This window comes from Serinus canaria, chromosome 12 (genome assembly GCF_022539315.1).
Source record: "Serinus canaria isolate serCan28SL12 chromosome 12, serCan2020, whole genome shotgun sequence".
Taxonomy (NCBI): Eukaryota; Metazoa; Chordata; class Aves; order Passeriformes; family Fringillidae; genus Serinus; species Serinus canaria.
The window spans coordinates 5,651,782-5,677,107 of NC_066326.1; the positions used below are offsets into that span (position 1 = coordinate 5,651,782).

General features: G+C 45.4%; 1 protein-coding gene across 1 annotated transcript in view; it reads left to right on the top strand.

Moving 5' to 3' along the window:
* The window catches only part of LRIG1 (leucine rich repeats and immunoglobulin like domains 1), a 90,419-nt gene that overhangs the window by 27,194 nt on the left and 37,899 nt on the right, over positions 1 to 25,326 (top strand). Inside the window, exons 3-4 of the mRNA XM_030228093.2 lie at positions 7,497 to 7,568; positions 12,050 to 12,124. Coding sequence (XP_030083953.2) covers positions 7,497 to 7,568; positions 12,050 to 12,124 — 147 coding nt within the window. The remainder of the gene's footprint in view (positions 1 to 7,496; positions 7,569 to 12,049; positions 12,125 to 25,326) is intronic.

Consider the following 25,326-nt stretch of genomic DNA (forward strand, 5'->3'; position numbering starts at 1 on the left):
AGAAGCAGCAAAAGCATTGTTGGATACCTTGTCCTTGCTGCTTCCTTTGCCCTGTGTTGGTTTGAGTCCCTGAGCTGCTGGGAAGGGCTGTCCATGTGCCCAGGGAACAGAGGGGCCTGGGGGGTCTCACTGCATGGACAGGGGCTCACAGCCCTGCCTCTCACACCACTGCATGACTTCCAAATTCCTTCACTTCTTGAAACCTCACTTCATTTTTTTTTTTTGGAACAATTGGAACAATTTTTTTGGAGCAATTGAAACACTGAGAAAACTTGTTGAGTGGGCCAGGATCAAGGTCTGGTGAAATGAGTATCCTTGTGTCCCCTCTGGTGGTGCAGAGTCAAAGCATGAGGTCCATGAGCACCTGAGTTACCCAGGTGATTTCTGCATGTGTTATTTGCATATATGTGTGATTATGTAGATTAAATTGCATCCAAGCCTTCTGCCTTAAGAAATAAAACAGGGGTGTTTGGAGGAGATGATCTTTCAAGAAAAGTAAAAGAAAAAAAGCAGACAAGAACTCAAGTAGAGTTTTGCTAAGGTTATTAAAATAGGAGGAAATGGGATCCTAGGTTTTGTCAAAACACATTTGTGTGAGCCAAGTAGGTCCTGAAATAACCTGACACTGCCCTGCTGAAAGAGACAAATAAGCCTGTAAAAATCCTTGGTGTAGGAGATGTGGAAGCCCCAGCAGGCTTGCAGTGTTACCCAGTGCCCCTGCAGAGGATTCCTCCCTTTCCTCAGCCCTGAGACTGTGCCTGCTCATCCTGTGCTGCCTCTTGGAGTCTGGCAGTCCACAGTGGCAGAGATATTCACATTTACAGCTCTGTGTCAGCTGCCCAGCTCTGTCTGCACCCCAAGTTGTGAGTGCAGAGTGGCAGAGCAGGAGGAAGGGCCAAGGCTGCCAGTGTGTCCCTGAAAGTCACCTGAAGGTAAGATCATCCCCAAGTTCCTCAAACCATACCAGCCACATGCTAAATTAAATTGTAGTCTGGCACAATACTTCTCAGTGATGTGGTTTTAATTAGTGTTCTTTGCATTAATGGCTGCAGGCATCTGCTGGGATCTGCTGTGTGGTACCAATTCTTTGGGGATCATGCTACAGGAATTTCCTTCAGACTGTTTCACTGGTCATGGCTGAGAGTGATTCATGGTGCAGTTCTCTTGGTGTCTGGATGACCTCTCAGAGTTTGTCTTCACTGTCAAATTAGCTCATATTATGGCTTGAGGGCTGCCCTTAGGTTGACTCCCTCCTGCACATAAAGCCCCTTATGAGATATAAACAGGCTGTTAGCCCAAGCCAATGTGATGCTGCTGATTTGAACAAGGACATAAGTAAAGCCTGAGTGAGCACATCACCTGAGCCACTAACAGACTCCCTCAGTGGTGGGGCACAGCTTCACCCATGTGGCTGCTATGTCCTGCAGGGTCCCCTTCTCTCCAAAGCACTTAGAGCAGCAATCTGGGGCATCCACCTCTCTGGTGCCCTGTGCTTTGGTGCTCTTACCTCCTTCTAGGAGGTAGCTCTTTGCCATGCTTGGTGTGGGCCATTTCTGGGCTCCATTTCAGAGTCTCTTTAAGCTCCTGGATGCTTTGCACTTGCAGCAGCACCCTGTACCTGGGGTACCCTGTAACAGAAATCACAGGGGGCTTAGCTTGGGGCACATGGATGAAAAGCTGCCTGGTGAAAGAGGACCAGGAGGTGCAGGTTCACAGCTGTCTGAACATGAGCCAGTGAATGCCCAGGTGACCAAGGAGGCCAGTGGCACCCTGGCTTGTACCAGCAATAGTGTGGCCAGCAGGACTGGGCCAGTGATCATCTTCAGCACTGGTGAGGCCATGCATTGAATCCTGGGTTCAGTTCTGGGCCCCCACTGCAGGACACACAGTCAGGTGCTGCAGCATGTCCAGAGGAAGGGACTGGAGCACAGCTCTAATGAGGAGAGGCAGCAGTGGCTGTTTGGCTGCTCTTGCCTCATTGGAGTCAACTTTGGACCTGTCCTGTGCACAGGAATCAAAAATGGACTAAAGCTCCTTCTTTCTGTCCATACAACCCCCTGAATCCATGGAATCTGTGATGGCTCTGCATTAATGCTCCCCTGTCACTGCTTACAAGGACGCTGCCATCTCCCTGGCACCTCACAAGCTTGTTTAAAAGAGACATCTGAGTGTGCTTTCTTCCTGCACAGCTGTACCCTTGTAGCATGGCCAGTGTGCTCCTTCTCTTGCTCCCCTGGCCCCCATCCCCAAGCTAATTCAGCTGCAGCCATGCTTTTCAGACCCACTCAAGTGTGCATGGGGCCTCCATTCCAGGGCTGTAAAGCCATCTACAAACATGTGGGAAGAGGATGGTGCCTATTCAGTGAGCTGCAGACTAGGCAGCTATCTTTCGACAGATGAGCCAGAGGAATTTCTACTGCAGGGCTCAATTGTTCTGGCCCTCAGCTCCCTTTTGTGCAGGAGCAATGAAAAGTTGTGTTATGACAACGGTTGACAAAGTGTTTAATGAAAGCCACAGTTGGCAGTGACAGAATTTCAAGCCATCCTCCTTTTCTCCAATGCCTGTCATCAAAAGGTGCAGAAACACTTTTGACATAATCTTCTGCACTGACAGATAAATGGTTTTGATGTAAGGGTTGGAAACTTTCACCTTGCAGAACAGAATTCAGCCGTCATCGTGGTGGACAGAGACCAGGAGCCATGTATGTCTCTGTTCCTTTGTCTGGTTTTCAACAGAGAGGTAGGTGGCTTTTCTCTGCACTGGTCAAGGTCCCAAAGCAGAGACAAAACTTGGACATAAACTCCTGATCTACCCTGCACCTTGCCCAAGGGGGCAGGGTTGGCCTTTCACAGGTGAAAGAACTGACTGATCCCTCCTCACTAGTAAGGACTCTTTCTGTGCCAGCATTGTTCCTTTTGGGAGGTAGTTTGAGCATACCCAGTTATTTAACAAAACTTTCACTTGAGTCTCTGCAGAGTTCAGTGATCCACAGTGCCACTTTCATAATGCCAGCTGAAGGCAAACACTGCTTTCTTATTTAGAGACTGGAATAACTGAAAAGACAGAGCAGGGCCCTTCCCATATTGATTTTACAGGCTCTCAGTTCCTGATCATGGGCATCTTAGTGACAGGAGGGGAAAACCCCACATTGTTAGATTAGCCAGTACAAGGAAGACTTGAAGTCTGTAATGGATAAATAATATGCAGAGCACTTTTCATGCCAGTAAATCAGAATAAAGTTTAAAAACATTTACCAGCTTTTCCTTTTCAGTAGAAGCTGATCTGGAAAAAACAATCTGAATGTTAGGGGCTGCTCAGGTTGGTGGTTCTGCTCTTTCTCCTCTGCCAGCTGTAGAACTTCTAACCTTTGTAGGATGCTTCCCTGAACTCACAGCTCAGGCTCTTGAATTTATATTAGTGGACTTCTGTTTTCTTTCCACAGTTGCCTTGGAGGGATCAGAGCATCCTTCCATCAGTAATTCAACATACCAATGCAGAGGAGCAGGGCACTGAGCAGTTTGTGGGCAGTCCCACTTTTGGGCTCAGCTCACCTCACTGTAGTTGCCAGGAAATGGGCAGAACATGCACCAAAGCCATGGGCTCTTGGAACTGGCATGAAACACTGCAGGTGCTGCTTTATAAACTGGCATTGAAGAGATGCTCAGGGTGAGAGAGACCTCAGAGGGCTGGGCAGGTGCTGATTTGGGAAAGGACAGGGGTTTGGTGTTGGGAGTTGATGGCTCTTTGAGGAACACATGTTGGAAAACTGATGGCAGGAACATTTGTTAGGTGATTCATTGGGCAACTGTGGCATCGTCCCAAGGGCTCCTGGAGAAGGAATGCATTCTCTGTGCTGCAGAGGAGCAGCAAATGTGCCAGCTTTCAGTGATGGGACAGCTGTGCCCCCAGGCTTGGCATCTCCAGTCAGCTTCCACTGCTGGTCTGCTCAGCTCAGAGAGGCCAGCCTGGTGGGGACATTAAAGCCCTGCAGTGCTTCATTCACTGCTGGACATTTGGGACCCACACTTAGGGCTGGGAGAGCATCCTGTGCACCCATGACCTCAAGTTTTGAGCTCCCTTCTTTATTTGCATTACTGGAGCCCAACCAAGGTTGAGGCCTCATTTCATCAGCATCAGGCAAACCAAGACAATACCTACCTCAATCTTATTTACAGTCTAAATAGACAAGACAGACAAAGGGTGGCTGTGGAAACAAAAGCTCTGGAGAGGTGATGTGACATGACCCGGTCACACAGCAGGAGATGAAGAGAGCCAGGAACAGACAGAGGTTTCCTGACTCCCAGAACCAATGATCTATCTATTGAAACATGTTAATTCTTTCTCTCACTTAAATGCTGTGACTGGCATGCCACATAGTGCCTAGTGAGGGGATCAGAGTTCTGGGAAACACATCCTTTGATTGCTAATGCTTCAGGCTAGAAATTCTTGGGTATTTTAATATAAGTTAGAATACAGCTAGTGCCAGAAACTCAGTAAACTTGATTTTGATTTTTGGCATATCTGTGTAATTTAAAGTCTCCTGTTGATTTTGTACTGACTCTATTTCTAGCTTTCATTTCCCCACTGATTTTTGAGCAGTGTAATGTACATTTAGTGAGGATACTTGGTGGTTGGGGTGAGTAGTGTGGGGAGAACTGAAGACTTTGGTGTTCAGGAGGATGGAGTTCACCTGCATTTCTGCAGCAGCTGTTGGGAAGTCTTTCTGTTGCTGGTGCAGCAAAACATCTCTGTGCTATCTGAAGAGCCAGCTATTTGTGCAGTGACTTTGATGTTCAAATGTCCTGAATGGCAGCAGCAATAATCAGAAAGTCACTTTTGGTGATGTTAAACTGTGGCTGTGAAATCCTTTAATTTATGAAGAGCTTTGTTTTTTCACTTGTGAACTTTGGAGGTTCATGACAGCATCACTCAGTGCTTGAGCACAAGCTTAGCCAGGGGCCTGGTCCCTCTGGCAAGTGCAGGGAGGATCAGTTTTGGTGCATGTGTTCTTGTTTCTTGCTTCATAAAACAGCCTCTTAGCCTATTGCAGAGGAATGTATTGAGGAGCAATACATTACCTGAAAAATGGGAAGTTTGGCTGCAGTAAAAGGCATAGAAATCCATGGAAACAGATGGATTCATGCACCATCGTGTCTGGCTGTATTTCCCCCTTTTAGTTTGTCACTTGTGTTTCTGTGATGGCTTCATTGTGCTGAGGCTGTAGCATGTTACCTGTTGTATTTTCTCTTTTTGCCTGTAGATGAGGCAGGGGCAAGCTCCAACCTGATCTTACTGTGTGGTTTAAAAAAAAAAAAAAAGTAGTAATGTAATCTGTGGGCAAATTGCACTTTAATTCGTAATTGTGCTATGAATATGGACTTGGCTTTCAAACACACTCTGAGTTTAAACTGCAGTTTGACTTTTATTTAGATAAATGCCTTTGAGTTCATAGTGAAATGGATATCTGCTGTAGGCTGGTATTGATTTAAAGGTCTCTTGAGTGTTTTAAAAGACAGTAGGGGCTTACAGGACAGCATATTTTAAACTGAGATGCTTGGTTAGGTTTTACACTCCTCTATAACTTCAGCTGTAGGCTCTGTTAAGAGCCAGCCTGTGTTGCTGATTTGTGGAGCATTCTTCCACAGCAGGTATTGGCAAAAAAAATCGAACATTTTGGGCAAGATGCAAGGGGCTGCCTTCAGAGCTGAAATGATGGGGAATGGTGTGATGTGAGAGCCATCAAATGATTCCCTCGTGCAAGGGAACCTTTGAGGACTTCCCATAAATGCATTACAAGAGGGCAGGTGATCAATATCTGCTTTTTAGCTTGAAAGAGGTGTTTATCACTTCCTGCAAAGTTGGTAAGCTTTGTAGTCTTTCAAGCCTTGGTATTTGCAAGGCTGCTGTGAGCCTGGATTTCTCTCTGCATTGCCACAGTGTGTTAGTGTGAGCAGGAGATATTTTCCATCAGTGCTCTCCTGGCAGCTGCCTTTTCTTTGTGTGTGCCTCAGCTCTTGGGTCATGGAGCATTGGTAGAAGTTCAGTAGGTGCCCCTGTGACTTAGATCCTCTTTGGGTTCCAGACCTGCTTTCTTTCTGTGGGCACATTTTTAAAGCAAAGAAAAAACCCAAACCAGGGAAGATTGGCCAGTTTTCTAGTCAGACTGGCTTGGTGGTTTGAATAAGCAGCTCAATGTTTGAGGGCTTATCTAAAATCAGGCCATGAATCTTTTGGGTTGTGTTCAGAGGTGCAGTAAGAGGGTGTAACCTCCTGCAGAGGAGGCAGGAGGGTTGAATTTTACCCAGGGTAATATCCGAGAGCAGGGTGTGGAGCAAAATAAAATTAAAGAAGTCCCCCTCACAATTTCCTTACAATTTACTGTGGTTGCTTTTCTGCTACCACCCATCAATTTGCCTCCTCCCTCTTTAGATTACACTCTCACAGAAACATGCCAGCACTGCATACAGCATGGTAATTAAAGCACTTGTTACTTTCTGCATCATTAGTCACTTGGTCTTAATTGATCTGGTTAGTGCCTGGCTGCAGGTTTGACCTGTCCTGTGTGGTGTGCTGAGAGTGCATATCTTGGAGGGAAGGCTCTGCTCTTGCACTGTGTGATGCTGCAGCAGAGCATGGCAAAGCTCTTGCTTGTGGTTTCTGGAGCTGGCACTTAATTTGCATGATTCTGCCTGCTTGCTGTCCCTAGCAATTCCTGCAGTGTGTTCCTTCCTGCAGCATGTTGAGCTCTGGATGTGTTTCCAGTCAGGGGTGTCCTGTGAGGCAGATCTGCTCTCCCACCAGACTGCCTTCAGATAATGCAGCACAACCCATTTGTCATCCACTGGTGCTAGATTATGATTTAGGTTTAGATTTGGGTTGTTGGGTAGTTGGAAAGTGTTGGCTGGGGCTGTTGAGGAGCAAAGTGTGGGCTACTGTGAGGCTTGAAAGCTGTAGTCACTGATTAACAAAAACATTTAGTGATAGACTAATTATATCATCTTGTTAGAAAATGTAGAATATATTTTATGTTTACACATAGCAAGTGTCCATATGTGTATTTTGTGTGTAACACATAGTGGTATTAAAAAAAAAATCCTGTGTGAATATAGCTATAAAATATTGAGTGGAAGGTTTGTTGATTGTTTCAATTCAGACTTTAATTTGTCAGGAAACATCCTATTCATCTGTGATTAGTTTTGTGGTTGCAACTAATCAATAGTAGAATAATAAATGTAATTGTGTAAAATGAAGACAAATTAAAACCACACTAATCTAATGCAAAAGAGGAAGAAGCTTGGGGTGAGCTAGATAAGATTTTTGTCATGGAACTAAACTCATGTATTCAGCAGAAAAGTGCTGCTCTCCTGTTTAAGTTCTCTTTTAAAAAAGCCCAAAACCCAAACCTTCCCAAGTGCCATCCAGAATAATTAAGATGACTGTTTTGCTGAGCAGGGTGACTGTATTTTGCTGATCCCACTGTCTTTTATTTTAACAGAAACCTGAGCTACAACAAGTTGGCAGAGATTGATCCTTCTGTCTTTGCAGAGCTGTCGAACCTGCAGGAAGTGTAAGTATTCCTTCAAAGGTTTTAATTGTGTTTTGCCAGGGCTGCTTGTGGGCTCTGAGGAAATTATATCTAGTTTCCTAAGACAGGACCTTCCTTTAGCTAAGTTGAATGAGCAGGTCTGACTTGGTGTGGAGGTTTTTTCTTACTGTATCTGGGCTGCTTTTTTAAAACTAATCAATGAGCAGAACACAACATCCCAATTAAAACAGCAGAGCTGTTATTGGAAATCATTGGAGTTTGCCTCCCTGGGTGTTGTGCAATGCTTGGAGGCAGCAGTTCAGCACACCTGAACACACACACAGAGCTCCTTGCTGAAAGCATAACCCTGAAGCAAGGCACAGCAGCCTGGATTGTGACACCTGATGCCAACCTAGCCCAAATCTCCCAGGAAACAAAGGTGTAGTGTAGTGGATTACAAAGCACTTAACTGTGCCTCCTCCTCTCTCAGACATTTGTGCTCCTTTTGGAACCAGCACAAACTCTGTTGGAAGTCTTGCTAGAAGAGGCTAAACCAGCAGAGCTGTCTTCTGCTCTGGTGGGGAGCAGAGGAGCTGGTGAAGGTCTGAATGGCTGTGCCAGCCCCTCCTTGCTGGTAAAACAAACCTGTTTCAGGGAACTGCAGGTTTTCCAAGCTCCTGATCTCTCTGAAGGTTCAGCAGTTTCACTCAGAGAGGGGCTGCACTGTCAGCCCTTCCCAGGGATTCCTGGAGTTCTGATTTTGGGGTTTAAAAACAAAAGTGACTGAGATTGCAGGCAGTGGGCTGAGGTAATGAGCTGTGTTTGCCTGGTGAATCGCTGGCATACTTGAGGTTTGGGCTCTGTTTGAAGAGCTACTGGTGCCTCATGGGAAACTGAAAAAACATTTCCTTTCAGAAACAATCCTGTGCTCTATCAAGCATTTTCTCTTGTCCTCTGTCTGTTTTCATTAAGTGTTGGCACTCGTGGAGGGGCCAGATCCTGTGATTCTTAAACAGGCAAAAAGTGGAATTCTCCCTGACTGATGCCTGCTGGATTGGACTGTGGAGATCCATGTAGCATCTCTCCCTTGGCTTCTCTGTTTACATGAACAGTAGGGACTTGCTGGGAATCATGAGCAAGTGAGGAATGTCTATCAGAAGTGACTGCAGTGCTCTGAAATCAGCTCTGCACGGTCTTCAGAGAGAAAGTGATGTGGCCCAGCAGAACACTGCCTGCAGGATCTGTTTTCTCAGCTTCTCTTTTCACTGTGGAAAGCCTTAAATTGCTCTGTGCTTAAAGAAGAGAATTGCAGCCCTGACTTAGAATTATCCCAACATGACTGTGGCTTAGCAATAGCTTTTATTCATGGAAGTGCCTGAAGGTGTGTGAGTGACTTCAGGGAGCACAGGGTGGGAAATTGGGAAATGTGTGTGGCTTCTGATTGCCCAGGTAGGGAATTCTCTTCAGCAAAGTGCTGCACGTGTGTAGAGCAGGGCAAGCCCTGCACTGAGCAGTTCCATGCTGTAAAAAGGTGTCAGGGTTTCTGGGGAGATAAGTAGTGCAGCCACAGTGTAATGGGTAGATAAGAGCTGCTTGCTGTGTCAGAAAGACAGGGTTAGGGAATAGGGAGAGAGCAGGAGAGTGAGTAGGAGGGAAAGGGAGCAGTCAGAAAGGGGAGACTGGAGGGGAGGCAGAGGTCTGGAGCAGAGCCTGGAAGGCAGGCTCTGGGAAGTCGGAGGGAGAAGCTCTATTAAAAGCCCTATCTACTAATCTTGGTTGCTTTTGAATAACAGCTAAACCACAGACCACTGAAATAAACTTCATTTCACAAGGAGAACCACATCTATATTGCCAGAGCATCTTCTTTCTGAGGGTTTTTTTTTTAAGCACTTGACAAACATTCATGAAATAAGCATCATGCTGTGGCATGTCTCGAGAGCAAGTCAGTGTTCCTCTGTGCATGCTGTGCTGGGCAAACCAAGGCACCCTCAGGGAAAGAGATTGCCCCAAATAATAGATGCATTGATAAGACCTGAACCTCCCATGATGCTTCAAACGTGCTGTCTGTGGTTCCTGAGCATTACACAAGGCTTAAAACTCTGTGTGTGTCTCTCCATGTGAATAATTAGTGTGGTAGATTTTGAAAACATTTTGTTTTCCCTTGATTTAAAGAAAATATCTGCAGACCAAAAGAGTTAAACTTCATCTCTTACCTTCAATGCTCTGCTTTGCTTTACTGAGATTGTGATAGAGCAGAATTTATCCTGCACTTCTCCCTTTTAGGCAGTTGTCTGTGTGCTTTGTTTTGGTGGCATTTATGAGAAGCTTTTGGAAAAGTTTTAAGTCTGTATAGGATGAAATTTAGTGGCTCAAAGTGATGCCAAACCCTGTGATCCCACTTGCTCTGCAGTAAGTGGTGGAAGCTCAGGGTAGGGGCTGGACTGGGACAATATTTTCCTTCAGGACACTTGATCTTTCTCTCATCCCCTTTGGTGCCTTCATTTGGTGACAATCCCCTGGTGTCCATCCATTCTCATTCCTGGGATGGCATGGGATGAGTGGGATGGGATGAGTGGGATGGGATGGGATGAGTGGGATGGGATGGATGGAGGGTGCTGCTGTGGGGTGGGCCCTGTGCTCCTCTCTGGGCTTTCCTCATGTCATGTGGATCATGGAATCCACCAGACTGAAGGCTGTCAGGCTGTTTCATGGCTCTCAGGCTTTCCAGGCTCATTGGTAGCAAAGAAAGGAGTAACCATGCTAAAATTCCTCTCCAAACAGCTCACCTTTTCTTTTCTAAAGTGCCTTTCACTGAAAGCTCTGGAGAGCTGTGCTATTTTTGAGCAGGCTCCATTTCAGCTTGACACCAGCCTGGCAACTGGACTGTAAATATTTTATATGGGTGGCCCCCCCTCCTCCTGTGCCTCAGCATCCAGAGGGTTTGTGTCATCAAAGGTGAGGGCTGGGGAAGGAGACTGAAAGTTCTTAAAGTTGTTCAGCCCAGCTGCTCTGTTTTGAGGGTTTTTTTTTTACCTCCCTCTTTTTTTATTTTTTATTTTCCAATTCCTTTACATAGGGAAAAGGGAAAGATGAGTGGGAAATCCTGGGCAAATCCAGAGCTTGGCTGTCTCCTCTGTGTCAGCAAATGGAGCCTGTGAGCCAAGAAAGAAAATGAGGTGGGAGAGCCACTTCTGACTGATTCCTGCCATGGCAGGAGGCTGATATATGAATATCACACTTATGTCAGAGGAGGGTTTGACCAGTTCTTAGATGCTGGTTGGTGTCACAGCTGCTTTACCAGAGCTGACCCAGGCTCCTTCTTCTCCTGAAGATGCTTAGTTAGGTGTTAATGAAAACATGCTCAAATAAGCATTTTAATGCTCTTTCCAGCTTGCTCTGTACCTTTGGAAGCTCTAGACCATGTTGTAATATGAGCGACAGTGAGCTTTTAGTTGCAGAGTGGAGCTCCTTGCTGAATTGCAATGCATCTGGCTTTTTTCCCTTACATTTTAAGGCATGGGTATAATGTCAGAGGCAGAGGAAAGCTTTTATCCCAGCAGTGCTTGGAACTCCTCGTGAAATCAAATATCTTGCCTCCTCTCAGAGGAGCCAGAAGGGAAGTTCTGGGATAAATGTGCCACTGCCCTCTCCCACCTGCCAAAAATAGGGCTAAAAGGAAAGAAGAGGGGAAAAAACCCAACATAATTTAAGATTGCCCCTACTCATGCCTGTGGCTTAGCAACCCTTGGCTGTGCAGCCCTGGGGTGCTGTGCAGCCCTGGGGTGCTGTGCAGCCCTGGGGTGCTGTGCAGCCCTGGGGTGCTGTGCAGCCCTGGGATGCTGTGCAGCCCTGGGGTGCTGTGCTTTGCCCCCAAATTGTGACCTTGTCAGGATTTTCTGCAGAAGGGGAGCACTTGGAAGGCCCAGAGTGACCCAGAGGCTGTGCCTGGAGCAGCAGGGGTGGGAGCTGGGGTGCTTTGGGGGTCCTGGGGAGCCTGCCCAGGGCTTGGCTGTGATCACTGCAGCAGAGGGGGGAGTGGGCAAGAAGACTGAGAAATTAGGTAATTTTCAAGCAGCCAGACGAGCGACTGTTACAGTAATTAATTGACTAATTCACCGTACAAACAAGGGCTCTTTAAAGCAAGGAAGAGCCAGTCACATGGCAAGGATCTGCTTTCAGTCAGAAAAACACTTGAAGCATCAGGCCCTGGCTTTAAGGTGCAAAATTCTCCTGTCTCAGGTTTGGCTCTGGAAACACAGGCTAGTGGAGGGCTGTGGCACAATGTTTTCCTGCCTGGCACTTTGGGGAGTGGGTGGCAGGGGGGGAAAGCCTTGTTCTTGGAAAGACAATACCGTGGAACCAGCGATGGTGGCTCTCATGTATTAAAGAGCAAGGTGTGGCCAGCACAGGTCCAGAAAAACCCCTTCAGATGGAAGCTTCTGCCCCGCTGCCAGCCCTCCCCTGCTCCTCTATGCCTGGGCACTGGCTGCTTGCCTTCAACCCTCAATTTCTGTTTCTTGCAGGAGGCTGGACCACAACGAGCTGAGTGCCATTCCCTCCCTGGGATCTGCTGCTTCCAGCGTCCGTGCCCTGCACCTGTAAGTCACTGCCCCCTCCTCTGCCTCTGGGCTCTCTTGGGGAGGGTTTAGCTGCCTCTGAGAGTTCCATGGGTGTCACACTCGTTCCTGCTGAATCTAGATTTTGGTTTTTGGCTTGTTAAGAAACTTAAGAGTTAATTACCTTTAATTAAGAAACATCACTTGGAGAAGTATGATATATGTGAAGTTGTGTGTTGTGCTTATGGTCAGTGGTAACTCATGTCAGTAAATTCCACAGGTTGAATAAAACTTCTTTTTTCTCATCTGCCTTTGGGTTTCAACCATTAGGTCGTACTTGTGCTATTAAATTTTACATTTTCTTTGTTGTTCTTTTTATTCCTGGCCCTGTTCTGGTCATTTCTTCTTTCCTCCTAAAGCCAGAGACTATTCATATCTTAATCTTTTAGGGAACTCATCCCAGACCTGTTTTTATGATTTCTTTCAACTTCTTTTTAACATTTTCTTTCGAGAGAGAAAGAAAATGTTCAAACCTTCTGCAGATCATTGTAAAGCATGATCTGCAGAAGGTTTGAAGTTCCTAACTTTGGTAGTTTAGATGACCACAGAAGCATCAGACACCTGAGAGCCCTTGTGTATTGGCCACCAAGGATCTTTGGCCCATGGTGCTTCTGAAGAGGATAAAACATTAAAATATCAAACAATTTAGTATCTGAAGAGTGTGGACTTCTAAAATAAATTTTTGCATGTGTCTGCTTGTACTGTGCACTGAGAAGGAATTTTGCTGAGGTATGCATGATACCCCCCAGGCTCCTGGGAACTCTTTATGGCTAACAGGGACTCCATCAAGGTGCTGGAGCAGTTCAAGTGGTGGCTTCCAGCCTGCAGGGCCCTGCAGTACACCTGCAGGCAGGTATCTGTGTCCTCCATGGGTTTGGTACTTCTTGTGGTGAAAATGCCTGTGACCACACCACCAGCTGATTGGCCTCTCTTGCTCAAAAGGCTCTGACTTATTCCGAGGCAGTATCTATCTGCTAGCTTACTGTGCTGCCACATTTGTGCTGTGCACCAGGCTTTGAAAAAGACCTCCAGAAATCTGATTTATGGATGGAAAGCTTGCACAGAATTTGCCATGCAGGGATATAGTGTTAGCCCCCCCCAGACTGGCTTCTCTTTCTCATGAAGTCTATAAATGCTCTGGGTTCCACAAGCCCCTGTTGTTATTTTTGCTATTAATTTAGCCCTTGGCAAAGAACCAAATTGCTGGAGCTTTGGGTTTTTTATTCCTGAAATGAAATAAGCAGTTTGGAAAGGGGGAATAATGACTTGTGGAAGGCAGTAGATTTACAGCTCCTCTGAAATTTCAGAGTGGTGCAGAAGGAAGGAGAAGCTACAAAGCCAAATGATAAAAGAATGGTATTCTGAACAAACCTGCTTAGTATCACTTTCCAGAAATCTGAATTGCTCTCCTCAGCTGCTGCACATAAATAACTCTGATAGCAGGATTTGTAATACTGCTGTCATACTTCTGCAAGAAGGGTCTCTTTGTTCAGCTTGTATTAGAGAATGCCACTTCTTTTCCCCCTTGCATTTCCTTTTCATTTTTATCAGAGATAAAAATAACCTGAAAGATGTTTTAAAGTACCTGCTCCAATCGATGTTGCTGACTCACATTGGAATGATTTGCTGAGGAAATGAAGTTTTCTCTATCTTTGGGAGTCTTTAATCAATTAGTTGGCTTCCTAAAAGATGGGCCTTTAGTTCAACCCTGGGTTAATGGGCTTGATAGGCAAATTGGTAAAGCTGTTTAGCCTTGTGTGATGTAAGGAATCAGATTATATGGTCATACTGGTTTCTTCTGGCCTTCCAATCGTGAAGTAATAATTGGGGAGGCTGCCAAACCAAACCCAGGGTGAAGACTCATAATGAAGACTTGTGTACTGAGAAACTGGTTTGTGTTTAAGTGTATAGTGTTACAGTGTATTCTTAATGCTAAAGAAAAATAAATACATTTCCTTTTTTTTTTTTCAGTGTTTAGAAATGTGTGAAGTGTGTTTACCTCACAAACCTCTGAAGTAGGTTTTGTATATTGCATGTGGTTAAGTATTTCCAAAGGACTGTTAATGTATTATAAAAGCAAGGCTTGTATATTTGTCACTCAAAACATCCCTTCTGAATGAGTTATTTCATCTCCTACTCTTCCTAAACAGGAGAACACACTTTTTCTCCTTTTGGGGCTGGGAGAAACAATACTGCCAAACTCAAATTTCCCATTAAGTTTGGTGGTCATGTGGGGGTGTTTTGGTTGGGTGTTTTTTTTTTTTTTTTGTTGTTTGGTTTTTTGTTGTTTTTTTTTTAAATGAGCTTTGCTTTGCATTCCCTGCTTTTGGGTTTTCCTTACCTGTCTCCATCACCCAAAACTTGCCTGATCCCCACACGTGTGAGGACCAGAGGCCAGTTAAATATAAATGTAAGCATGTGAGAATCTGCTGAAGAGAGAATTCTCAAAGCTTTCTGCCAGCCTTTGGATGTCCCAGGCTGCAGATGGATGCAGACATAACATATGTATCAAAAATGCTTTGTCCTGATACGCTGCCATGAAGTTTGGTTCAGTTATTCCTCGAAGAATCAGTTTGTTTGCCTTGCATGTTGAAAATATTGCCAAAGTCGTTCATTTCAGCAAGAGCAAACGTAAGGGACTTGATAAGGCTTTTAATAGAACAGAAGGGAAAAATAATCTATGTAGGGGTTACCAAATAAAGACAGACATTAAATGCAAACATCTGGTAGTGCAAACAAAAGCCAGGAAATTCAGCTGGGAGGGGGAGAGACCGAGTCTGGATTCATTCTGAAATTACATCGGAATAGCTGAGAGGAGAACCTTGCCTGAAATTCCCACAGCATTTGTAATTTAGTTACAGTTCCTAGACTTGGACATTTGGGAGTTGATGGCAGGATGTTTTCACTGACATGCCCTTGGCTGAGGATTTCCCATCCCAGGGCAGCTACAGGGTGTTAACTCTGAAGGCTCTCGAGGAGACCCTGTTACCTGATCTGGTGGGGAAAGGGGTGATGGAAGAAACCATTTATTTGCAGAATTAGTCTGTTTATATCCAGCTTCCTTACTAACTTTTGTGGAAGAACTCTTAGGCCTGCCAGGTTAAAGGAGCTGCAATCAGCCCTGCACTGGTCTGCTATTATGGGTTTTCTACAATCCCATGAGCAGGCACAAGCTCAGCCCTTACTCTGGGGCCTGTCCTCACTGCTTCTGCATCTACCTGCATGTGAGTAACTGCACCCTGGAGGGGTTTTGGGGTGTTTGGACAGATGATGGAGGTGGATCCTTGTCCTCTGCCCTGGCTCCAAGCCTGATTCAGTCAGCATCCTCGGCCACAGGCTGTTGGGCAGCTGTAGGGCTCAGTGGAGAGTTCTGACCAGACCTCTGGAGCAAGCATGGTAAACCCACAACACTCTGCCACATCCTTAGCTGGCTGGGAGTTAAGGACGTTAACAGATTAAACACTTTCAAATTACTTTCATTTTTTTCACTGTAAGTCTTTTAAGCCTCCAGCCCTTGAGGAACAAAGGGGACAGTGACCCACAGCAGTCAGCTGTGTGTTAGCAACAGGCAGAGCTGTTTAAGATGCTTTGGCCCCATCATCTTGCTCTGAATAAGCACAGATAACAAGGAACTCAGAACAGGGATTTTTAGAGCAAAAGAGTGTGAAATAGGATTAGCTGATTCACAAGAAGATGCAATGACACTGCAGTGTATTTACTGGGGAAAGCGAAATCAATAGGACTACTCTGCTGCCAAACTGAGCAGAAAAGTCTCTTGAAGAAAATCAATCTTCTTTACAGACTCATTAATGTAAAGATCAATTCACATTAAAATGTAATTAAACAGAGAGCTAATAGGAGAAGGGTAAGTGATCTGCTGTGCCCCAGGCAAAATAGATCATGTAAAATTTGAAAGCTAAATACGTGGAGAATTGGAAACTGGGAGTGGCAGGGAACATGCTAGGACTGCTTGGAAAAGGGCTGATGAGCTCAGATGCTGGTTGGGGCAGCATGATCCTCATGGAAAGGAGGGTACTCAATGCTATTCCAGCTGGATGTCAGGTAAGACAGGTCAAAGACTTCAGGCAGTCTCTTCCATTTGACTTGCATGGTTTCTTGTAGAGCTTTTCCTCAAGTGCTGGTGATTTCTTTATAATTCTGGTTAAATTAGCCACATTGTTGAAATTGTGACCCTTGTTTCTTGTCTAACTTTGATTTTCTTTGACTCTCATTAGACCTTTGTACTAGATTAAAGTTGACTGGTCTAGGAAGTCCATGATGTGGCAGAATCAGGATTGCACTATTGAGCTGTTGGCTCATCTTCCACAGTCAAGGCTTGGGAAAGCTGCTGTTATTTTAGTGCTGTTTGCACTGCCTCACTTGTGTTGTCAGATGGGGTTTGCAGAGACTTTCTGAAAACCCATGTGGTCCATTAGATTCTTTGAGCTGCTGTTTTGCTTTCATCCAAGACAAAGGTGTCTTGCTTTGTGAGCTGAAACAATGCAAGCAGCCTGTGCTCTGCTGCTCTGAGTGGGATCTCACAACTACACCTTCCTTTCTGCAAGATTTCCTGGGAGCTGGGGTGGTGGGCTTGAGATCTGTGACTTAACCTGAATAGCAAAGATGGAGTGAAGATGTTGCAGACTCTGAGCATCAGGACAGCAGCTGCAGCTCTGTGACCCTGGTAGAGGGAAGGGCTCAGAGCTGCTGCCGTCTGTGCTGCTCGTAGAGCTCACTCAAGCCTGAGCTGGTCTCTACACGAGGTGTGAGCTCACTTTGGTGTTCCTGGCTAGGCCAGAGTAAAAACCTCTGTGTGGGCGGTGTTGAGAGCTGGGAGGTTTGGCTTGCAGGAGGAATGAGGTCTGAGCTCACAGACAGCACAGACGTAGCCTTGGAGGCCATTTGTGGCCTGGGATCCTGCTGTGCTAATTGCTGTACAAACAGAACAACTGCCTTGACCCCCAAGGGGTTTAATCTGCAAGTCATCTTTGCTGGAGTTAAAAAGGGATGATCTAACAATTAGAAATAAGGAGACTACTCTGTTAATTCCTTCTGGGTCGCAGCAAGAGGTTTTGTGCTCACAAGCACCAAATCCAGATGAGTCAGAGGCAGCCGTGCCTCGCGGGGTCTGCCTGGAGTCAGCAGCTCTGCCTGTGTGCAGGACGTGCCTTGGGCAGCTCAGAAACCACACTGCCTTCCACTCTCCCTCTTTATTGGCCCAGAGAAAGTTTTCTTGGCTGAGGTGGAGTGGTGTAGATAGATAAGTGGGAGCAGATTCACCCCCAGCCCCTGCTTGCATCACCTACATGGTGTAATGTGTGGTGGGACCAGTTCTCCAGTGCTTGCTTAGGTAATTCCCCTTGGAGATGGAGAGAGAGGCTTTCTGAGAGTTTGGCTACTCAGGCTATACTGAGCTTCTGGGTTTGGATGTGAAACACATTAATATGGAAAGGGAAAAATAAAAGAATGCTGACAGGCTGTTCAGTGTGCAGCAATGTACAGGCATAAGATATTTTGAAACTCACCTCTGAAGTTTATTTTGCTCAGAGTTCATATTAAGGCTCTGGTGTGGAAAGTCTGCAAGTTTTTGAGGCCAAAGACTGCAGGAGCCTTTCCCAGTGCAGAAAACTCTCATTAATCATGTACTCCCAAGCACCAGAAGAGATGCTGTTTTGACTTTTCTTTTGTGCTGTTGGAACTGTTCTAATCATTTGCATGTCCTCTTTGAGCTTTTAGATATAACATGAGTGCATGGAAATGGCAAAGGATCTGAGGCTATTCCAGGGAAATGAGTAATCATTTCTTCTGGAAAAGCAGCAGCAGTAAAGCACACAGTTATCAGACTCAACAAAAGAGCATCAGAAAGTAATCTGGGCACATACAGTGGAGTGTAAAAATTGGCCAGAGGATAAAGATAGTGAAAGTTGGTGGCAGCTCATGAAATACCAGTTACCCCTGGAGGCTGCTCTATTATGTATTTAAAAAGAAGCATTTTGTGCAGCCCTGGCAGCTTCTTCTGTGAGCAGAGAATTGCTTTGAGCTAGGCCAGATCTGCCCTGGCATCTGTGTGCTGATTCTGTGTCTGGAGGGAGGAGAGGACACCAGTGGGACAGAGAGCACAGGGTTAGGGGTTGGAATACTGGAAGAGGATCTTTCTGTGCATGACCCACATACTCATGATACCCCAAAGTAAATTCCCCTTTGGGTGGATCTGCTTCCTCCATCTGCCTCAGGGCAGCTGGAACTCCTGGATGTAAAGCATCTCCAAGGGCAGGAGCATATTTAATGTACAGTGCACAAAGTGCAAGTTCTGTCCCTCTGCAGATCAAGCCCACATCAGTTTTTAGGGTCATCTGCAACCATGATCTTTTGCTAAGGTCAGTATGAAAAATAGCTTCATATCTGAGCCTTAGAATAGCCCAAAATTGCTACTATTAATATCTGTGGTGGATTGACTGTCTCATTTAATGGCATATGGCAAATAAAGCACATGTCTACAAAAGCAATTCCTTTGTTAGTCTTCACAGACCAAGCAGGTTTCAAATATAAATAACTTGCTGAGTTAAAAGATTTTTTTTGGATATTGGAGTTTCCTGCCTAAAAACTGCTGGCAGTGGCAATTAAGTTTGCTCAGAGGTGAGTAAAAGTCAAGTTGAAGCTACAGTAAAAGCAAGTTGAATTATTTTGGGGTAAAATTCTCTCTCCATGCTCCTCTCTGAAAGCTTAGCCAATTCAGCTTTTAAAGAAAATTGCACAATATAAAGAAGCTGTTCCCACATCCCTACTGAGACTGAGCAGTTAGTCCCCAGGTATCCTGGTTGTAGACAGTGGTGCTTGCTCAGAGCATGAATTAGATCCCAGAGTGGAGTAAAAACCCCCCCAGGAGGGTGGGGGTAGAATTGTGGGGTTTAAGTTGGATGACATAAAACATTGACACCATTAGGAGTAGTGTAGGGTGAAGAAAATGTTCACTTGAATGTGATCCTCCTAGGTTAAGGTTGAAAGAGATTAGCAAAAAAGTCTGGAGAAAGCTCATTTCTAACTGAATAAAAGCCAGCTATGTGCTGGATTGTCTCTTATTTTTAACCCATGTCAAATTCCCCAATTAATTGCAGAAGTGAACAATAGAGATCATGTCAATAGTGATTATCTTGCAAAAGCAGCCCTGCTGGGGGTGTGCAGAGTGGAAAATGTGATTGCTGGTTAAGAGAGATGAGAGAGTGATCTGTCACACCTTCAGATGGAGTGATCACTTGAGAGGCCACGCTCCCTTAGGTTTGTGTGCATAACTCCTGCTTGTTAACAGCAATTCCACGTGAATATTGATTGGGAATAAGTGGTTGGGTGAGTACATGTTCTGCCTGTCAAACCATTTAATGTTCAATTGCACATCAGGGAAAATAGCAAAGGTAGCTGGAAAATGAAACTGGAGTGCAGGGCTGTCCGAGTGAAAAGACAACTGTGTTAGTGGTCAGATCTGAGCAGATAAGTGAGTTGGGGAGAGGCAGAATTAAAAGTTGATGACAAAAGAAAGAATCTATAAATGGATTTTAGACTTAAAAATCATTTCCTGTCCAGTCCATCTACTGCAGATCACAGACTGTGCAAGCAGTTGCTGACCAGGGTGGTGATTAGCATGAGCAATCAGGACAAGGGATTGGATTTTCTGTAATCCCTCAGGTACCCTGGAGAAGGAACACTTTTTGGTGATCTTACCAAGATATTTTTGCCCTCAAGGTTTGTTTCCTTGAGAGAGTAGTCATCTTTTTCAAAACAGGAGGAGCTGAAGATGTAAATGGTCTTACTATGGAAGCTTGGAGAACTTACTGGCTAGGAGGTGGTGAGCGCTTACACTTGACTTTATAAGATCTTTACTAGGGAAGCTTGAACAGCCTGTTTTACACCAGCCTGGCTTAGCACAGAGGCAGTTCTACTCTAAATCCCAAATTTCCCCTTCCCTGGATGTTTTGACACCTTGTTCTGGGGTTTCCCAGAGCCACCCTTCCTACTTGGTGAGCTTCATTACCAACAGGGTGCCTGTTCTTGTGAAGAGCAGCTCTTTTCTTTGCTGCCTTGACCACTGCTTTTCCACATAGGAGCTATTCCTTCTTGCAGGCAGAGCAGTGTGAGCTGAGCAGAGCTCAGTGATGTCTGCCCAGAGGCAATCCCTGTTCCTGTGACCTTGCTGACAAGACAGATAAGCCCTTTCAACAGAGCACAAGTGTGTGTCATGTTGGAGCAGACAGAACAGCCAGCCTATCTACATCTCTCAAGTGTTAACAGGAGTTTGACTGGCCAGTCAAAAATCTGTTTCTTCAAATGCTGCCTTTTTCAAGAGGCAGATCTTTTAGCAGCTTCTGCTGCAAGTTCCACGAGACTGAGAGTTTGATGGTGTGGAAGATGAATTCAAGTATGTTGTCCTGTTTTCACTGTGTTCCTGTCAAAGGTGGGAAAAGCCCCTGTGTCACATTGTGGCTTGGAGACACAGACAGTGCCTGCTATCAAGAAGTCTGCTTGCAGTTAAAATTTGGATGAAAATTGCAGCATTACAGGCAGACCCACTGCATTTGGTTTGCACTTAAATTGCTTCTCCCCTTGTGTTATTTTCCCCTCCTCACTCCCGTGGAGAGACAAAAGCAAAACAAAACCACCCACAAAACACATGCGCTCTCTAGGCTGTGGTGGATCTTATTTACTTTGATCATGTGTTACACAAAGAGAAACTAAAATCAGTATCAGGATTTAGGGATGAAAGTGCCTCCATGCCCTGGCTTTTGGATCTTCTTGGCTTTCAAATGGAAATGCCATCCTTGTTGATTAATAGCACAAAACTTGCATGCAAAGAAATGAAAGGAAGCTGCTGTCTGTGCTCCAGCCCCTGCTCTGTGCTGTTAGTTGACATCTGGGCTGGATCTGATTTTTGGGTTTCTGTTCTTGTTATCACAGACCTGACTCATCTTTGAGGCAGTGATAAGGTGGGGGGCCTTGGCAGCACCCTGTCATGGGCACTGGGCAGGTGTGGGGCTGTGGAGAGCAGGAGCTCATCAGAGCAGCAAAGTGGTGGTGAAGCTAACCTCTTTCTTGGCTTCAGAGAGTTGCTTATGCATTTAATTTGTGATGGGAAATTGAGTTTGGCTGGCGTGTATCAGTGGCAGAAGAAAGCCCTTGAGGGAGAGGCACAAGAGGAAAAGCCAGTGGCAGAGCAAAAGAGTAGCACACCAAAGATATGAGATGTAGAGCATGGAAACACTGACCTGACTGTCATCTGCCAGCAACTGAATGACCCCTTTCAAATACTGATGCAGCCCTTCCTTCAAAGAGGCTCTGCTGAGTGCCACGACCCCGTTCAGACAGCTGGTGCAGAGCCCTGTGGTTTCCTGCATGCTTGTGTGAAAACTGCCATTTACCTTATTTGACTCCCTTCCTTCTATTCCCATAGGACAATTCTCCTCCTTAGCAGAGTTCAGCTCTCAGAAGAGCCTCTCCTGTCCTTTGCAGCCTTTCTCAGTGCTTGCTCCGGATGGAGGTCAGGGAATGTGAGAAGTGACAGGGGCATGGACAGAGAGCTGGAGGAGGGGGTGAAAGGCTCATACAGCTCTGAGTGCTTGCAAACTGCCCCTTTCAAAAGCAGCAGTGATGGTGGCTTAGAGATCTGTCCCTCCTTTGTGCCTTTGGGCTAACTGCATCACAGGTTGGGCAGCCCCTGCTGAAATACCTGGCCCCAACCCTTGCAGGTACATCCTCCATTGAGGGGTGAGCCCAGGGTGGTGTGTATTGAAGGGTGTGCTCAGGGCTCTGCAGATCATCTCTGAGATGCTTTGGGGTTCACCAAAGTTCAGGGAGGCTCGTTACAGAGAAGCTGTGCCAGACAATGAGAGATGCTTTGCACAGCCTGTTTAATGGATCTGTGCCCCTTGTGAATGCATCATTTTAAAAGCTGCTGCAGAGCACAATCTTGATGAAACATGCAGTGTAACCAGAAGAGAGCTGGTCCTCTTAGAGCCCCCCAGTTGCTGATGGGGGGACTGTGCCCATAACAGAGACTGTCTTGTCTTCAGGAATCTCTGTTTGCTTTGATGTCACAGCAGGTTGTGTAATCTGCTGAAGAGATAAGACAGCCTCTGTTGTAAAGATGACTAAATTCTAATCCTGCCTGTCCCACACATTTTGTTCTCTCAATGGAATGAAATGCTGAAGGCTTAGGAAGTTGTATGTTGCAAGAAATATCCAAAATCATATGGTGGCAAGTCAGAGTCCAGTGAAAGGAAATGCAGATCAAAGTGAGGGAGGGAGAGAGCTTTGAGAAATGACATGGCTTACCTCAGTGGATCTACCACACAGTGTAAGGTCATGTAAGAAGTCAGAAAGTTTACATAAACAGTGCTAGTTCAGAAATATTCAAAGAGAGTATGCATCTCAGTGGGTATGGGGTGGTTTTGGCTGCAATAGCAGGACTTTCCTTCATGCTGTTCATACTTAACCCAAGAAATCCCATTAATGACTGTTCATCAGACCCAGGCCTTTGCTTATGTCCAGCTGCTGGGAAAGATTCTAAAGAGAATGCTTGATCCCTTCCTCTTATCCATGTGGCTGCCTGTGAAGGAGCTGTGGGAGTGTGCCTGGTGTATCCTGTCTATCCAGCAGGATAACATCTGCCCATGCTTGATACCCCGGGCACGAGGATGCTCTGAGGCCACTGGGAGTGCAGCAGGGTCAGTGGTTGCAGTCCATCAGTGTGAGAGGCAGATGAGCTTGGTCCTGTGAGTGGCCACAGAGTAGCCTTTAATAATAGACAGTGCAAACATAGCCCCTGGGTCACACTGGGCTCACATGAACAGTCCTGTTGACTGCAGTGGAACTATTTGTGTGAGTAAGAGTTTGCTTGTGGGAATAGAGTTCATAGCACAGCCCTCTGCAGGTGGCAGCTGCTCCCAGGCCCAAAGGGGTGAATTAGCAAATCTCATCTCCCAGACTGATTTCTGCCTCCAAACATCCATGACCTGGAACAGAGACACAATCACTTCACTGTGAAAGGTTCCATTTTTTCCCATCTCCTCTATCTTCAAAAAAACCCCAAAGCCCAGGTTGTTTTTTTACCCCCCATCTTGTTCCAGCTGTGTGTAGATGGGGGTAGTTTGCTTCATGCTACTACTCCATCCTAAACCACAAAACAGGGTGAGAAATGACCTGATAAATAAAAAAACCCTGGAATATTGCTGGTTTGAAACTGATGTACAGCAGATGAATAAATCCTCTTCAGAGTTTCTGCTGTAGTTAGATAAAGTTGGAATAGCTCCATCAGCTTGTTTCATGCATTATTCCTTTATATGATTTTAGGTGAAAAACACTGTAAAATGGTAATGGATTTTGTTTCCTTCATCTTAGACCTTTTTCTGAAGGAGTACTAGGGAGAGGGAAGATCTTGACTTACAGTCTTAGGTAGAGCATATAAACTTTAAGGGAAAGTTTGGATATCTGTAAAAAATACACAAGTGGGTTTTTTTTTCAGTGGTTTTTTTTTGGTGTTGGGATTTTTTTAGTTTTTTTTTTTTTTTTTTTTTTGGGGGGGGGGTGGTGTTTTTTAGGTTGTTTTTTTTTTTTTTTTTTGTGTGGCTGACCCTAAAATGCAGTGGCTGCCTGGCCTGCCACTGCTCTGCTCTTGTGGTGTGTGCAGCCAGCACCTGAACAAACAGAGCTGTATCTGTGACAGCCTGGGAATCTGCCAGGATTCCTCAGGGAAGGAGTGATTCAGAGCATCTGAGAAAAGTGGGGGCTGCTTCCATGCATCCTTGCTTCCTGTCCAAACAGCAACCCATGCAGCCTTGCTCTGAAAGGACAGGGGGGCACTTCCCATAAGCAAATACAGTTTTTGTGTTGGATAAAAATACATGTTCTTGTGACAGTACAAAATCTTGTGCCTCATGGATTATTCTGGAAAGGCTGATATGAAACACAAAGTGTCAGACAGCTAGTGGGGCTTTCCAGAGCACTTGGGAAGTGTGAGGGCTCATGCATATCAGGCAGTTCATTTTTTTGGGAAGGTCTCATGTGAAGAACTAGAAAATGGTGTGACACAGGCTTCCAGCATGTCACCTGCATGCTTACTTCATCTTCAGCTGCAGAGATGGCTTCACTGTACTCCAAGGCAGACATTTCACAAGTCACAGTAGAGAAGAAAAAGTTTTCTGAAAAGTCTTTTGAAGAAAAATTTGTGAGTAAAATGTTAAAACCATGTAAGAAGTTCTACACTGATAAATTGTTTGAACTTTTGAGTCAAAGCTGATGTGCAGGTCCCCATGACATTCTTTCCCTTCTTTCTATATATTAATAAAAATCACTTAGGAGATCTTTAGTTATTGAATGTAAGAAGGTGACCAGGAAAAGCAGGAACATTTATGTTGCTGCTGTTGTAAACACAAATTCATCTTCTAGATTATCAGTTACCCTTCTTGCCTTGTTAGGAAATTTACTCAGGCATTGCACTCTACTCTGAAACACTGATTTTATGTATTATTTGTTGTGTTTGTGCAGTGAGTGACAGGCAAAAATCGAATAGCAAATCACGTAAGGTGAAAGCTTAGGACCCCATGTCTTTGATCTTCTTCAGTGTTTCTAGAAGGATCAGTACTGGATCTCCATCTCCTCTGAGCTGAGGAGGAGGAGGGCAGGTAGTTGCAGGCATGTGTTAGTCACAGTGTGTGTGATCCATCTCTGGTTACGCTGCCTTTGATCTCCCTCTCTCTGCACAGCCAGTCTGTGACACCAAACCTTGCCTGTCCTTCAGTACCAAACCCCATAACTCTTTCTGGCTCCAGCATTTTGTTTCTTCAGTACTTTGTCAGGATGGAAATACTAACCAAACCCTGCACTTTCTAAAATCTCTCTCTTTCTAGTCCTGTGATCTCCCTCGTACGCTAATTTTGAAAATGTGCTGGCATATTAATAGAACCCTGCCCGAGGTGCAGAGCCCCTCTTTAGAAGCTCGATTTTATTTTTGATGCCTATAACAGGTGCTGGTTTAATAGGTTTGCTGTGTTACAGCTTTCCTTTTTCTCTGGTGAGCCGGGCCAGATCTGTAAGCTGACACTACATGAAGGCCAGGCATGTGACTTCTGCCTGCCTTTAGCCTCACTTCACACTGAGCATTTACACTGCAGCTACACCAGCCTTAATTCAAGCTTTGT